The following is a 16,572-nucleotide window of genomic DNA, read 5'->3' on the forward strand; positions in this document are numbered from 1 at the left end:
CCTGTCGCGGCCCAATCAAATCAACAACATAACTGTTCCATTCCATTTGATTCGCCGCGACGACCTGATGACGGTTGGATGTCGCCTCTCTTCACTTCGCTTGCTTTGCCTCCTATGTGTCCCTACCGTGAGAATTGTACACAACAATTGCATGGTGGACCAAAGCATTTGCTATATGCTGAAAACTATGAGAAACTGATTTTATCATGTGCACAGGTAACAGCAGTCACAATTGAACAAAAACTTTTGAGAATTGTTATACTGTTGTGAGAAATGTACAAAACCAATTGAGAAAAACTGTAATTTCCCTCAGGATTAAATTATACTATAAACAGGGTCGCATGCTGTTCATCACGCGGTTCACTCAAAGCTCCCCGCGCTCGTGTTTCCTACACTCCCCAAACGCCATTATTATTTAGTGGTGGAGTAGAGTGGAACTATTTGTGAAAACTCCCCGTCTTTCTTCTAAGTTCTTCTTCTTTCTTCAGTTAGGCCACTTCAACATTCAGTAAGAAGAGTGTCAATGCCCTTTCGCACAAACATATAGGAACTAGGATGAGGTCACAACACTATTACAACAATAGACAGACAGACAAACAGACAGACAGACAGACAGGGAGACAGACAGACAGGGAGGCAGACAGGAAGACAGACAGACAGACATAAAGACAGACAGACAGGAAGACAGACAGGGAGACAGACAGACAGACAGGAAGACAGACAGGGAGACAGACAGACAGACAGGCAGGCAGATAGGAAGACAGACAGGGAGACAGACAGACAGACAGACAGACAGACAGACAGACAGACAAAGACGTAGATTTCCATGGCCTTACAATCAAGGGTGACTGAGGAGCTGTTTCCACGTAGCAGGATATTTTTATATGTAGATATTTTTTTCTCCTGGTTACGGTACATTGGTTTTGGCCTAGCAGATATTTAAAATCCAGATATAAAAAGCAGGCTTTAAAAATATCCTATTTAGGGGTCTGAAATGCATTTGTTACCATGGAGGATTCATTTTTATCCACATGTTGCGTTTACACCTAAACAGGAGAAAAAAATACCCTGCTAAAAAAATAACCTGCTACGTGGAAACAGCACCTCAGGGTGACTGAATGTGCAGGTGTTCCACAGCACTCGTAATAAGGCACTTAACTGATTTCCAAAAGAGGGTTCATTAATTGTAACATTTAATGTGCAACCCTGTTCTACAATAGCACAATAACAGTAAAATGTCAAATGTATTGTCGTTTGCTTCTGCCTCCTTGTGGCAAATTCATGTAACTGTCATAAAGTCATGTGGTGTTAAAAAAAAATAGCAAACAACATTATGAGTTACACCTTATCCACTGTAAAAGTGTACAACAATGAATAGGCAGACAGCCAAGCAGAGAAACACACAGAGAAACAGACAGAGAAACAGACAGACAGACACACAGGCAGACAAATACACAGATACAGATACCGATACACAAACAAATATTATCAAGGCCAAGCACTTCAGTTCAGTACAATGTGTGAAATTGTTGTGTAGCCTATCTATATAACGTGTTACATTATAAGCACAATCGGGACAATAGGGTACATGTGATGAAAAGAACAAAGTCATAAAATCAACCAAGTATTCACTTGTCAAGGCCATAGGTTTTATGAAAGTATTTGTATTTTATAGAAATTAGACCCTGAGTCTGTAATACAGTAATAAAAATTGATAACTCCTTACAATGCAGGAGAATCGGCATGTCAAGTGCAAATGTAATAACTAGAAGTTATAAGACCCTGTTGTAGTAGGAGTTGTCTTTCAGTAAAGCTTTCCACAAGCGAAACAAAGGTTGCAACAAGAGGCCTGAGTGTAAAGCGATCATTTTACTCTTGTTACAACCAAAGAAACTAAACAGAAGAACAATCTCTCCGGGGGAAATGCATTGGCCACGGTGTAGTACGGGGGCGTTGCCTGAGGACACGAGTGGATGGAAAATTAACTCCCTTGCGCATGGTCATTGGTCAGTGGGTGCGATGGATACAATTTCCGTACTCCCTTGCGCATGGTCAGAGGGGCGACACTATGATGTTTAATTTGTGGCCAAATTAACAGCAGCTGTTGGTCAGCAGTAATTGCTGGGGGTAATTAAGGACAGCTGACAAACATTCACGCTGTCCTATACTCATGAACGGCGTGACGTTTTCCATGTGCGTTACGCCCATTTGTGGGGGAAAGCAACCCATGCAAGTCAATTGGTGATGTCAGGGTTTAATAAACGAAATATACGGACCTGTAGACTAGCGTTGTTCACGCGCAACATGCGGAAAACGTGTTGTGTTGCCGGCTGTTCAAATAATATAGCCAAACAGCCGTGGCTGAAGCATGGAATGTGTTCATTTAGGATAGCCGATGTAGCATGTAAGTCAATGAGACATTCGGTTTGTTTTCACCCATAAAGGGGCGTAACGCAAATTTAAGAGCGAAGTACCCGGATGGCCGTTCATGAGTATGACCTGTTCCACACTCCGACCCTTGCGGAAGTGTCATTGCATGCTTCCCTGATGCTTCCCTGATGCTTCCAAATGTCCATACTCATGAACGGCCATCCGGGTACTTTGCTCGTAAATGAGCGTTACGCCCCTTTATGGGTGCAAACCGAATGTCTCACCAACTTACATGCTACATCGGCTTGTCTAAATTAATAGTCATGTTTCAGCCACACTGTTTGGCTCTATTATTTGAACAGCCGGCAACACAACACGTTTTCCGCATGTTGCGCGTGAACAACGCTAGTCTACAGGTCCGTATCTTTCGTTTATTAAACCCCAACATCACCAATTGACTTGCATGGGTTGTTTTCCCCCATAAATGGGCGTAACGCACATGGAAAACGTCACGCCGTTCATGAGTATACTCCCCTCGCCATCATTTCGTACTACGCTAGCCTCTTTGGTTACAACCATGTTACTACTGTTACAATCATGTTACTCTTACATTCTGTGCCAGGTCTGATGTGGTGACCCACTCTTGGACCTTTTCATTACCAATCACAATCACAGCTGCTGGTGTGTGTGTGTGTGTGTGTGCGTGTGTGTGTGTGTGTGTGTGTGTGTGTGTGTGTGTGTGTGTGTGTGTGTGTGTGTGTGTGTGTGTGTGTGTGTGTGTGCGTGTGTGTGCGTGTGCATGTGTGTGCGTGTGTGTGTGTGATTTACCTAGACACTGAATGTACCAGTAGGCAACTGTGTGCTATATGTCTTCATATGTTGTGAAATGTATATTTTCTTTTGCGTATTTGTCTATTTTTGTAGTATGCTGCTGGACACCATAATTACCTTCGGAATCAATAACAGTTACTCTTCTACTCTGCTCTATTCTACTCTGAGCACTGCTGGTTAAAAACGGTAACGTTGCTCCCGTATCTCTCTCGGAGGTAAGCCTCCAGGTCCGTCAAGGGCATGCGCCTGACATCATACCCCACGTTCCTCTTCTTCGTCCAATCCACGGGCACGATCTCCTCCGTGCTGTTGGGGTCGTTGCGTCCGATGGCGGCGAAGGTCGGGAAGGTCTTTCTCAGGCTCTCCGGAAGGTTCTGGCTGTACTTGGGACAGCAGTATGCCGACCACATGTACTCGGGAATGGCCACGCGATGCTCGTCCTTCAGCCAGCGCTCCGCGCCGACGCGGTAAGGCATGATGCCCGTGACGACGTACGCTTTGCCGACGCAGTACTGGTCCAGTGTCCTGTTGGCAGAAGTGGACAAAGTACAGAAAAAAATTGGTAACGAATTTTAAAAGTATATTTAATTAGCTTAAATAAATCAACCCTAAAGAAGTCCCTTGATGGGTGCTACACCAGGATGCTGCGTGCAGTGCTTGACATCAGTAAGAGTGCACATGTAACCAACGAAATCCTATACGAGGGACTACCAAGGGTGAGCGAGAAGATAGCTGTAAGGAGAATGAGACTTGCAGGACATTGCCAAGGGCACCCAGAACTGCCAGCCAGCAAACTGGTGCTGTAGGAACCATCACATGGGTTCCGGTTAAGAGGACGTCCCACACTAACATTTGTGGACATACTCAAGAAGGACGCCGGAGCCCAGAGTACCAGCAAACTGAAAAGATGTATGGAGAATCGGGATGACTGGAAGCAACGATGGAAGGCTCGTCTGAGGACGACCTAGAGAGAGAACTCAAGTAAAAGTAAAAAAAATCCATCTAAAAATACTGTAGGGTAACTGGTCCATTGTCCTGTTGGCAGAAGTGGACAAAGTACAGAAAAAAATTGGGTGACACTTTTACTTGACGTGTTCCTGCATAACACATTCATAGCAGCTGCTATAAAGTCTGTACGAAGAATTCATAAGGAAGGACAGCTATTGTCAAAATAAAAGTTAAACATAGCATCACAAAAATAGCGATGCTGTTTTGCAATTCTTAAACTTTTATTTTGACAAGTTGCTGTCCTTTTGTCTTCCATGTTTATGAAAGGTTTGATAAGAATGTCTTACAAAACAGTCATGAACCCTTCATGCAAAGTGTATAAAAGCTGCTATGAATGTATTATAGAGTGACACGTATAACATTTAATAAATTAAAAGTATATTTAATTAGTTTAAAGTCAACTCAAATAAAAGCAAAAGAATCCATCTAAAAATACTGCAGAGTACTGGTCAAGCGTCCCATTGGCCAGAAGTGGAAAAAGAAAGCAAAGAATGCGCACATATCAGTGGCACAGGTGCTAAACAAAATAAAATAACTGAAGTAAATAAAAAATGTCCATTAAAACAACTGGGAGCATTAACAGTGTCGCGGACATTCATCATTTACTTCAGATGTGGAAAAAGCATAGAGAAATTGTAATGAAGCAGGGGTGGGTGTAGGGGCTGGGCCAAAACACGATTTGTCACAAACAAAAAAAAGCCCTGGGTCCATCGCTTCTGTGGCACCAAGTTGGTGAGTGTGAAGGTGGCCAGGCGGTCGTACTTGAGGCTGTGGTGCATGTTGGGGTTGAGGTTGCCGCGCGTGTACGAGATCATTTCAAATGTGTACTCGAGTTGTGTGTAAATCATTAATATATAGCACAATAAGACTTGAACATGAAATTTCGAATGTCACAGGAACTGTGAAACGGCCCACAGTCATATGCAAGTGAATATATGCAGCAGGCACATTTGAACTCTGAATGGGAATCTGTTTGTGAAATTTAAATATGATTGTATTCTATTTTTTTTAAAAATTAAATAAATATTGAGTTTGGCCAGCAACTTGATTTTGGGCATTGGTCAATTTGAGTTTGACACCCCTGCCCTATTGGGTCGAAAACGTTGTAAATACACCTTTAAAGGGACACTGTGTGAGATTTTTAGTTGTTTATTTCCAGAATTCATGCTGCTCATTCACTAATGTTACCTTTTTCATGAATACTTACCACCACCATCAAATTGTAAGTATTCATTATGACTGGAAAAATTGCACTTTTCATACATGAAAAGGGGGATCTTCTCCATGGTCCGCCATTTTGAATTTCCTAAAATAGCCATTTTCAGCTGCAAAAATGACTGTACTTGGACCATACTAGAAAATATTTGTTTATTACTTAGTAAACTTCCATGTAAAGATCAAATTTGGCAATAGGCAGCCCAGTTTCAATGAGCAGTATAGTTGCAGTACCTTTTTTGACCATTTCCTGCACAGTGTCCCTTTAAAGCAGAGCTGCAGTGTGCGGACTTCTACTCCTTTCTATTACCTTGATGTGGCACCCATCCCTGAGTAAAGCCCGATTCGGACGGGACTTTTATTACCTATGGACCCCCGGTAATTTGGAATAATTACAGAGAATGTCTGAGTTCTTAGTCCTGTGCGAATGTGTCATGTCTGCGATTTGTGGGGTAATAATTCCGCCGTGAATTACCTAGACGTCCTGGAGTAATTTCACATAGGCGCACCGTCTGCACTCCCTTGTAATGTCTGTGAATTGACTAAATAACAGACATTTATTTATCCCGTCCGAATGCGCCATGAAAAATCACGGAGGTCCAGGGGTAATTGAGAATTACCAGGGGTCGGTAAAATTTATCCCGTGCGAATCGGGCTTAAGTAAATAAATGTGATTCATTATTTTCCAGCCCTACTTGTTGATGAGCATCTCCAGTGCAGCCCAGGGTCCATCGTTGGAGCCTTGCTTCTGGGGAACCACGTTGGTGAGTGTGAAGGTGGCTAGGCGGTCGTACTTCGCGCTGTGGTGCATGTTGGGGTTGAGGTGGCCGCGCGTGTAACTGGAGTTGGTGTAGTCCTCCGGCACGGCCTGGCTATCGATCACGTTCTGGTCCACCTTCTTGGGGGGCATGGGGAAATCAACCATCTCACCACTGGCTTTGGAGTTGGCCAGCTGAAACAGAGGTAAAGGCAAGACAAGTTTATTTGCATAGCGCATTTCATTCACAGGTGCAATTCAATGTGCTTCACATTAACCCTTTGAGGAGCACCATCATTTGATTAGAACTATAGCAAATTCTTGAGTTCTCATTATGATGTCACAAACAATGTCACAATTTTTAACACTAGCTCCTATGTGAGCTGTAGAATGTCTGAGAGAAATTCTAGAACTATTGGGAAAATTCCGTACTCCTCAAAGGGTTCAAAATAAAAAAGTTCAAGAAGGTAGAGAATGCGCGCATATCAGTGGTACAGGTGCTGGGACAAAATAAAGTAACTGAAGTAAATGACAGGAGGTTGCACTTGAAAAAGGACGAAGGTCCGAAACGTTGTGCAAAATAAATTACTGTGAGCATTAAGAGTGTTGCGGACTTCTATCATTTACTAAAAATAAAAAAGTAACAAGAAAGAATTTGAGTCAGAGAAAATTAGAACATCAAGAAAAAAACATTAGATAAAATAAAAAAGATTAAAAACATATCAATTAGAATCAAAGAAAAGTCAAACCTTAAGACAAAATATTAGATAATTAGAATAAAAAAGATTTAAAATATAATTTAGAGCTTCTATGGGAAGGCATCTGAGAACAGCTTTGATTTCAGCTATAGGTCGATTGATGGTAGCCTCTTACTGCAGAATCCATCGACCGGCCTATTCACACTTTGCGGAAAACACCCAACTGCATCAACATTGCTGACATTACAGAGAGCCTTCAGTAACAGATTAAGACATGGTCATTTTGATCATCATCATTTTTGATCATCATCGTTTTGGTGATAGTTGTAACATAGGCTCTGCGCTAAGGGGTTAAAGATGCACCGTGTAAGATGGTGGCGCAGGGTGGCCAGAGTAGGTATTGCAACTACTGTATGCAGCTCATTGAAACTGTGCTGCCTATTGCCAATGTTGAACTTTTCATGAATATTTTCTGAATAAAATGAACCAATATTTACTAGTATGGCCAAAGCACAGTAAGTTTTTCAGCTAAAAATGTCTATTTCCGGAAATTCAAAATGGCGTACCGTGGAGAAGATCCCCCTTTTCATCCATGAAAAGTGCAGTTTTCTCTGTCATATTGAATACCTTTAATTGTGCACCTTTAGGAGGGCGATGTGGCGTAGCGCCCCACATTTGGGCTTACATTACCCACGGGGACCCCTGTTCGAGTCCGGCCAGGGTCATTTCCTGGCCCTGCCCCATCTCTCTCTCTCCTGTAATAAAAAAGCCCCAAAAAACATTGTGCACCTCTAATTACTTCAACAAAAGTGAAAGCCCACCTGGGAAATTCCCACTGTCATTGTAGAGGACAAATATGCCTCACCCATGCAAGGGGGCAGCCCCAAACAACGCCCCAAGGGAACAGTGCTGTGGCACAGTATCATGCTCAGGGTACCTCAGTCATGGGGAGGATGAGGGAGAACACTGACTAATCACTCCCCCTGAAGTGTCGGGAATCTAACTAGCAAAACTTGGGCTACACGCCTGACAGCCTAATCACGACTGCCCAGTTCCCTCATACACTTATTTTAAACCCATTTTAGCCTGGAGACACATACACGCTGCATTCAGGCTCTTGAGATTTGAGGTTTTCTCATTACAAATGTGGGCATGTTAGAGCTGAATGAACCCAATAGCCTCTTACTGTAGATGGGGTCGCCGGCAGGCCTATTCACTATTTGCTGGAAATACTCCACTACATCATAACAACATTGCTAAGACAGTGCAGACAGCCTTAAGTAACAGATTAAGACATAGACATTACAATTTTGGTGACAGTAAGGTTATAACATGCTGCGCTAAGGGGTTAATGCAAATGAGGGTCCTAGCTTTTAAATGCGACTAATTTCGTGTTTTTATGTGCTTCTGAGGCTGAGATATTTAGGATTTAATGGAGGGCACCCTTTCCCCAAAAGAGCTTAGGCTAAAATGAGTTAAAAATCAAACCACCCTCCTGTACTGTAAGAGTGATAGGCCTACACATAGCCCAAGGAAACACACCCTCACACCCAACTCTTGACCAGGGGTGAGTTTCTCCAAAGAGAAGTTGCTAGCCTGTTAGCAACTTCGGTAGTTGCCAATGGGAAAATGCATTGAAAACAACAAAGTAGCTAATGTAGTAAGCAACTTTGGTTTTGAGAAATTCACCCCAGGTATGTATTTGACCAGGTCCAGCGCAGACTTGAGGCATAGGCTAACCCCCTTCAACTTGCATACTGTAGTGCCACCACTGACAATAGCATGTTTTCAGTAACGGCGATAAGTTAGGCATCCTGGCCTTATGCTCAGGGCTGGCCTGGGGGAGAAATAAGGCACTTTAAAGGATTAAAGGGGCCCCTCATAATTAACGGCGAGGAACTGACTCACCGATTGGCCGCGTACCCTTGCGGGTCCCTATTTTCAGAAATGTAAACGGTGTAAAGAAATCCTGCACACTGTCCATTCCACCAACAAACTTTAATACGTTTCGGTCATCCGACCTTCTTCAGGTATGACCGAAACACTGTATTAAAGTTTGTTGGTGGAATGCACAGTGTGCTGGATTTCTTTACACTTCAATGACAACCCCACTGGGATAACATCCTACGCACCTGCCCAACTACAGATGTGTGCAAAAGCATATTTGTTGAACAGAAATGTTAAAAAAAGAAAGATTTTTAAAAATTATAGGCCTACTGTATATTTCTGAAAATAGGGGCCCACAAGGGTGCGGGGGGCCCACCGGGAAATGCCCGGTATGCCAGATGGCCAGCCCAGCCCAGCCCTGCTTATGTCTCATGATGAGCCGCCACAGAGAAACCTTTGGTGTCTTATATTGAGGTCTGGTCAAAAACATACATTTGACATCATATACTGCATTGACACAATGGGTGAGAGACCGACTTGCCCAAGACAATGGGAACATTTGATGCGAGTCAAATACGGGAAAATGAGCTGACGAAAAGGGACAAAGAGAAATGAAACTGAAAAACAGTTTCGATGACCCAGTCTTATAATGCTGGCGAGCGGTTTATTGTTCAGTCTACAGTTCTGTTTCCTCTTCACAACATACGGTGACCTCAAAGAACAGTGCTGCAGTGCTATGAATTAACATGACACTTCTTCATTAACCTCAGATAGCTGACAAACAAAAGCAGCCTCAAAGGTGACAAGAGGTGTTGGTTGTTTTAAAGGAGAAACGAAAACAGAAATAACAGAAGATAACCATTAACCCAACATCTATCATATGAAAAATACTATTATTGCTTTAAGCTACCATTGTCATTACTTTTCTACCCATCGCTAGTGTGAAACAAACATTAAGTGATCTACAGATCATTTACAGCTTGCTCTGTAGAACCTTAGCGATGCGAAACATGACTGGTGTAGCCTACTGATAAAGAAATACTTTTGATCTTACAAGTCAAAGATCTGTTGCTAAGTTAGGTTAAGTTAAGAGGTAAATCATCTAATATAGTATATGAATAAATCTTTGATTAATTCTTAAGAAAATGAGAACTCTAGGCTCTTCTATTAGATGATTTACCCCTTAACTTAGCCTGCTTTTTAGTAGGCCTATACCCATCAGGAGCAGATGGGCAGGTAGCCTAATTGACTTGATGTAGAGTTGAAATGACGCTGTGACTCCACAGTAATTTGACTCTCCTCACAGTGTTGTAAATACACTACAGTATATCCCCTTAAGACACTGCATTATAAATTAGCTGTTACCAGAATGACTCAAGATAATGGAAAAAAGGAGCCGCACACAAGACTTGTGCGAAAAAGTGTATTGAAGCCGAAAATATACAACAGAAGTCTAAGGTTAGTGTGCGCCTCCTTTTTTCCATTATCTTGAGTGATTACTACTTTTTGGGAGTGCTCACACCAAGCAATACACGAGTATTAAGTTCAAGGCGCAGACGCCGACCTTTGTTGGTCTTTTGTCATTCACTGTTACCAGAATGGCAATGACCAAGTCATAATGTATTACTAAAGGCCCCTTGCACTGTCATAGTAGGCTAGTGTAGTAGGCCTACTATAGTAGTTCACTTTCAATGTCAGCGTGCCATAGGAGGTACGGCGTGCATTAAGGGGCTACGGAGTTATATAAATTTACTCTGGAGCATTAACACCCCAGGTGTTACTGTGGCCTACTGACTAACTTGCAAAAAACCATTGACACACACTTCCTTTGCTGAAACACAAACAGGCACATGTGAAATGGGGAACAAATCCAAACAGCCCAGTTCAATGAGGAAGCAGATATCCTAGCCTGATTATCATCAACTTTCAAATCTCTTTGAGACTTTTTTATGCATTTTATTTTCAAAGATTTTCAAACTTTAAGCATAACAGACAGAAAAGACAACACTAACACACATACAAAAAAAAAATCAAACAAACAAAACAAAACGTTACTGCCAGTCCATAGAAGATAAAATAAACACTGTGATATGCCAGTCCGATGAGTGAGGTCAGGTCCCAGTTTAAATGTCCCAGGGTTTAAAAAAAAAAAGTAAATAAATAAAATAAAATAAAATAAAACAAAGCGTACACATAGGAAGGTACATCATCAAGCATCCAGGTATGACTAGTTGGTCACTGTATCTTTGTCCCTGTTAATATGGTCAATAAAGGAAATCTCTTCGAGACTTGGTCTGACCAAGAGCATAACAATAAAATTTCCCAAACAGCATGGTTGACTCGCATCCCTTGGTTTGCTTTCGGTTGTTTGCTTTTCCGACAAAGTGGGAGGAGTTCCCTTTTTTTTGGGAGCTCAGAAACATTGCTCCTAGCCTGACTAGAAGCAACGCTGAAGGTGTTGCGTCACTAGGAGGGCACGGTCTGGCTACAGATTTCCCACATTCACCGCTCAGTACCCCATGTTATATGATCTATGACAGTGGTTTTCAAAGTGGGGGTCGGGGACCCCTGGGGGGGCCGCCAAGCAATGCCAGGGGGGCCACGGCAGGTTGGCAGAACAAACATAGCAAAATAAAATGAATAATTTAATAAATTGAATACCTTAAGTATCTAAAATGAATAAAAAAAATAAGCTAAACAATACCAGTGGAATCGGTTTCTTCTGTTGACCTACAATGTAATTATGTCTATCATGCTTTCTATAGTTAGTACTTAAATGGGTTGAGGAATGCACCAACTTCATCGAGTTCTGAAACAGGGTGCACAGGGGAAAAAAATAGTGTTGCACGACCCATGTCAAGGGGGCCTTGGCTGGAATCTACTGGTATATGGGGGGCTTGTCATGGCAAAGTTTGGGAACCCATGATCTAGCATACCTATTCCTTTCACCTCTGGCAGAGACCATTTGCAGTTGAGTTGACTTGATTGATCCTCAAAGCAGAAATTGTTTGCTACCTTGCATCCACTGAAGCAGCAAGGAGGAACTCGCACACCACTGACGCCGATGCATAAATGATTTTAATGCATAAGGAAAATAAAGAAGGTGCTACCCGTGAAGTGCAAAACGTTTTCTGTCCTTCAGACCATCATCAGTGCCAAACTTTTAAAATAAAAAGACACGGCCAGATATAGCCTAGGTAGGTACACGCACACCTTGCATCCACACAACACATTAAGAAAGTGACATACATTAATGCCACAATGACGCTTGTGCATGAATAAATAAGAAATAAATAGCTATTGAGTGTGATTGCAAAAGTCGGGAAAAAGTAACGTTTATGCAGACTTGTGGTGTAGGGAAAACTCATGCAAGATATATTGTATGTCTATGTTTATGCAGAGATAGGATCAAGTCACTAATTTGCAAGTCACAAGTACAGTAAGTCTCAAGTCCTTCCAATCAAGTCAAGTGACAAGTTAAGACACATTTGACCAAGTCAAGTCCAAGCCCAAGACGTACCAAAGCCAAGTCCAAGTCTCATTTTTTACCCAACAAGTCACCATGTATTCTACTGTACACACCACCTTGACAATTACTTTTGGTCATAAATTCATTACCTCTCCACACTGCTATGCATGCCCCAAAGTAGTAGGCCTACTGTTACAGGCTAAGGGAAAGTCATTTAATTTTCTCTTTTTTTCGTGTAATATTTTCACATAGGCCTACAAATGCTAACACTGTCAAGTCCAAATCAAGTCTCGAGTCAATAGCGTAGGCCTACAAAACAGGTCTGAGTCAAGTCACAAGTCATTCCTAATATTGCCAAGTCAAGTCTCAAGTCATCAATTTGTGACTCAAGTTCAACTCAAGTCACAAGTCACAAGTTCACATCTCTGTGTTTATATAATTGTTGTATACAGTATGTAGGACTATGCAGTGGTCAAGTTGAAAAATCTAAGCAGAGGGGATGATCAGAGATGGATCCTGATAATTGGGGGTTGGGGCGTTTCTCCCCCGAGAAAAAAAATGAAAATGTAGTTATTAAAAAGTGCAATTTTAACACATTGTGTGAAAAAGGGATGCTTGTTTTAGAGGGGATGGTTTTTGACCATTTTCATTGAGGGGGGATGGCATCCCGCCCCCATACCCCTACAACTCGAGCCCTTGGCCTATACCGCTATGTCAGCTTTGCATTCTCAATTAGCCTACTGGAGCTTTTATGAGCTTTCATTTTTTTCCAATGGCCTAACATTTGTAATGTCCTACATTAAATAGGATTTATTAGCCTACATGAGACATGAAAAATTGTCAAACGTGTCTTATGCCTACTCAAACCCTAGTGAGTGAGTGACATATGATTGAAATTGAAACTCATGACTTACCTGGGGTTCATACTTCCACAAGCATCTTGGTCTTTTACCCGATGGAGTGGAGAAGGTGTACGCCGAAAACCATGGCGCGCGCCGCTCCCGGCTGTACAGAGAGGCGAAGCGGTAGTTGTTGTCATAATTCTGGCAAATAGGCGTTCCGTTCAGACCTTTTGGCGGCCACAACTGGTAGAAAACGTTTAAACATGGCGAGAAATCTCCGACGTCTGCTTGAGGCAGTTGACTGAGCGCACAGAAAGCCAAAAATCGGAGTAGGTTTTTCATCTTTCCGAACAGGACGTGTGCATGAACATGTGCACGAAAGTGATGTTACCTCCTCAAAGGCATCCTGGTTAATGAGCTCGTGCGTTAGATTGTGAAATAGAGAAGGAAAGGGGAACCTCATGACCTTGTGGTTTTTAGCAAGTCAGTTTCAGTTATTCAGCAGCACAAAACTTGATAACGTGCGTCAGCTAAAAATAGGCTCTACATCTCTGTTTAATGGCCTAATTTAACTGAAGATATTCGCATTTATGTATTATGTATGAAACCCTAACACGGAAGATGAACTGAGTTATTTAGGCCTATAACAAAAAAACATCAGGCCTATATTGAAACAAGATCTGAAACAGACATGTTCAGTCACAGCTTAAAAAAACCTTCATCAAGTAAAAATGTTACAATGCAGTTTCACTGTAAATTATCCTGACGTTCTCCGAATTCTTGGAAACTCAAACTACAGTACTAGGCTATTCCGTTCTCCCCGCCTCCTCTTGTCTTCTCTTGTCACGCGAGCATGTGCTTGTGTTTACGGGCAGACGGCCGCAGCCACATTGTCTGTCTGTAGTCTGCGCTCCGAGGGCGCGCGCGCGCTCGCAAACTTCTGTGGCAGGAAGAAAACAGTTATGTTTGTGGGTGTACACATGAACACCACACTGGCTAGTTAGACGCATAGCAGGAAGTGGGGTAGGGAAAGGGAAAGGAGGAGTGTCAAATGTGTGTTGGGTGGTCGGACTCGGACCGAGGGTAGCCTATGCTGGAGATTATGAGGACTACCGACATGATGTCTCCTCCCCACTTACACACTCGCACTCACCCAAGTCCATAGTCAAATATTCCTTGAAGCTCCCCCTCCTCTCTACCCCCCGGTATTGCATAACGAGACTACTTGGCTTCGGTTAGACAACTTTTGCATGCAGCTCCACGGGCTCAGAAGAACAAAGTCTGGTCTGCACAGAAAAGCAGAATAAAGGTAAGTGGTCTTTTTGTCATTTCAGCTTGTTCTGTTTTTAACATTAATATACAGGATAGATTTTCTGCTTTTATAAACCCATAGCTGCAGACTATGTCTATTTGGTGTTAGATAAATAAATGTTTCACTTGTGGAAGCACACATGGGTTTCAAACACAAACATATGGAAGAGTTGGCTAATCATATCCTAATGCTCAGAGAGCAACAGAACTGCACTCCAAAATGTGTGTGAGTTTATGAGCGTGACCTGTCATGCAGTGTAAAAGTTAGTGTTAGCAGCCTACTAGTCTGGACATCAAACAAACAAAATAATGTAAATTACTTCAGAATAGTAAACGTGATTTTACTATGTATAGTGACGATGAAGGCTATTCTATTCTATTCTATTCTATTCTATTCTGTTTTATTCTATTCTATTATATTCTATTCTATTCTATTCTATTCTATTCTATTCTATTCTATTCTATTGGATTCTATTCTATTGTAACAGACTATTTCAGTTGCACCTTCCAGATCTTGGTTAAGGTTTGCATAGCACATGTAGGCTACTGGAATTTTGTCCTTTAGTGTCTGTGAATTCTTGGTGCTTTACAGTAAAATAGCAGTTGCCACTCTTGGTGCTTTAAATCAGCAGTTTTCACATCATTATGCACAGGGTTTGATGTGAGCAGAGGCATTGAAGTAAGAGTTGGGCTAATCCCATTGACCTCCATGTTCCATTTTTACACAAAGATGGCAGTTCATGGAGCCTTTAGACACAAAGATTGCCATTGACATAGTTCCAAAATAGTTCCAGGAAGTGAGCAAACCAAAACAGAAAGTGCAGTAAAGGTAGGCCTAAATGTATCTTTTAGAAACTTATTTTAATTAATTTATACGTCATCTTTGCTTGTCATGTAGTGGTTCTGTCTCAGTCTCTTGAGAAAAGAGCGTTTCTGGCGAGAATTATTTTAATCTATGTGAATCGTGTAACCAATTCACTTCCTATACCCTGGTTGTCACAACTCTGAATTCCATGGCTCTGGTTGTGAGGGCATAGCGTAGCGATGTATAGCGTGAGTACTCTACTGATGGATCGTGGGGGAATTCCCCAAGGTGTCGCGGAAGGCAGGAAGTCTGTTTTGTGTTCAGGGGTCAGCAAGGCTAGCGTGCCCTGCCCTCGCACGCACACAGCCACACTGTTTGCATACACGTACACACACACACACACACACACACACACACACACACACACACACACACACACACACACACACACACACACACACATGCACATGCACGCACACACACAGACATGCACGTATGCACGCACACAGGCCATTCACGCACAGAAGCAGAAATGCACATACATTTGCATACATACACGCACACACACACACACACACACACACACACACACACACACACACACACACACACACACACACACACACACACACACACACACACACACACACACACACTCTTTATCATTTGCTCACCTCTTCTCACTCTGCCCTGTGTAGTCTCACGCTATAGCATGTACAGGCAGACATAGTACACATATCTAACATCAGCCTGCATTCTTTTCCTGAACTAACTAGGGGTGTGTTCAAAATATCGGTATCGGGATATATCGTTGCGGGCCTCTTCACGACACACATATTGATACAGACGAGTTTTCATTTGCAATACAAAATTAGTTCATCAAGTTGCTGAAACTGCATCTGACAGTTGTTACTGTTATGCAGTAGTAGGCCTACAGCTTTGTGAAGGCTGTGTTTTACATGCATAACTGTTGCTCTACAGAAACCCCTAGAACTAACACACTCACTTCCAAAAGGATCTCCTATTTCACCCCCGCCCCCACCCCACCTCTGTTCAACTCTAGGAATTCCAGATAGTACTGTTGCTGGAATGCTAATGCTTGTTTTTTTTGTCCCATCTGATCTGAGACAGTCAGCTGAATGTGTCTTGGTGCAGACTGGATTGCCGGCGATCTGACTCCCTGTTCCCTGAAAAAAATCTCAACTCCTTTATGACAACATTGCTATTCCATTTGCGAAGAGTCTTAACCTCTTTGCACAGAGAGCCTATGTGATAACCTTACTGTGACCAAAGTTATGGCTATGTCTTAATTTGTTACTTACTGTAAGGCTCTCTGTGATGTCATAGCAATGTTGTTATGATGTAGTCGCGTATTTTCA

The 16,572-nt window shown here is 42.3% G+C and overlaps 2 protein-coding genes across 2 annotated transcripts in view; one reads left to right on the top strand and one right to left on the bottom strand.

Moving 5' to 3' along the window:
• Positions 1 to 3,177: 3,177 nt before the first annotated feature.
• LOC134467450 (endonuclease domain-containing 1 protein-like) lies at positions 3,178 to 13,577 on the bottom strand. Its single transcript, XM_063221330.1, has 3 exons — positions 13,150 to 13,577; positions 6,120 to 6,376; positions 3,178 to 3,726 (listed from the first exon to the last, which is right to left on the bottom strand). The coding sequence occupies exons 1-3, from the start codon at positions 13,417 to 13,419 to the stop codon at positions 3,360 to 3,362; spliced, it is 894 nt and encodes a 297-aa protein (XP_063077400.1). The 5' UTR covers positions 13,420 to 13,577; the 3' UTR covers positions 3,178 to 3,359.
• A 591-nt stretch (positions 13,578 to 14,168) lies between these two features.
• The window catches only part of LOC134467028 (UDP-glucuronosyltransferase 2A2-like), a 10,350-nt gene continuing 7,946 nt past the window's right edge, over positions 14,169 to 16,572 (top strand). Inside the window, exon 1 of the mRNA XM_063220951.1 lies at positions 14,169 to 14,386. The gene's annotated coding sequence lies outside the window, so the exon portion shown is untranslated. The remainder of the gene's footprint in view (positions 14,387 to 16,572) is intronic.

This window comes from Engraulis encrasicolus, chromosome 17 (genome assembly GCF_034702125.1).
Source record: "Engraulis encrasicolus isolate BLACKSEA-1 chromosome 17, IST_EnEncr_1.0, whole genome shotgun sequence".
In the NCBI taxonomy this organism is placed as follows: Eukaryota; Metazoa; Chordata; class Actinopteri; order Clupeiformes; family Engraulidae; genus Engraulis; species Engraulis encrasicolus.

Coding starts and splice junctions, on each gene's coding strand:
- LOC134467450 (XM_063221330.1), bottom strand. CDS start 13,419: ATGAAAAACCTACTCCGATTTTTGGCTTTCTGTGCGCTCAGTCAACTG. Junction 6,377..13,149: donor TGTGGAAGTATGAACCCCAG/GTAAGTCATGAG, acceptor CCTCTGTTTCAG/CTGGCCAACTCCAAAGCCAG. Junction 3,727..6,119: donor CTGGAGATGCTCATCAACAA/GTAGGGCTGGAA, acceptor TTCTGCCAACAG/GACACTGGACCAGTACTGCG.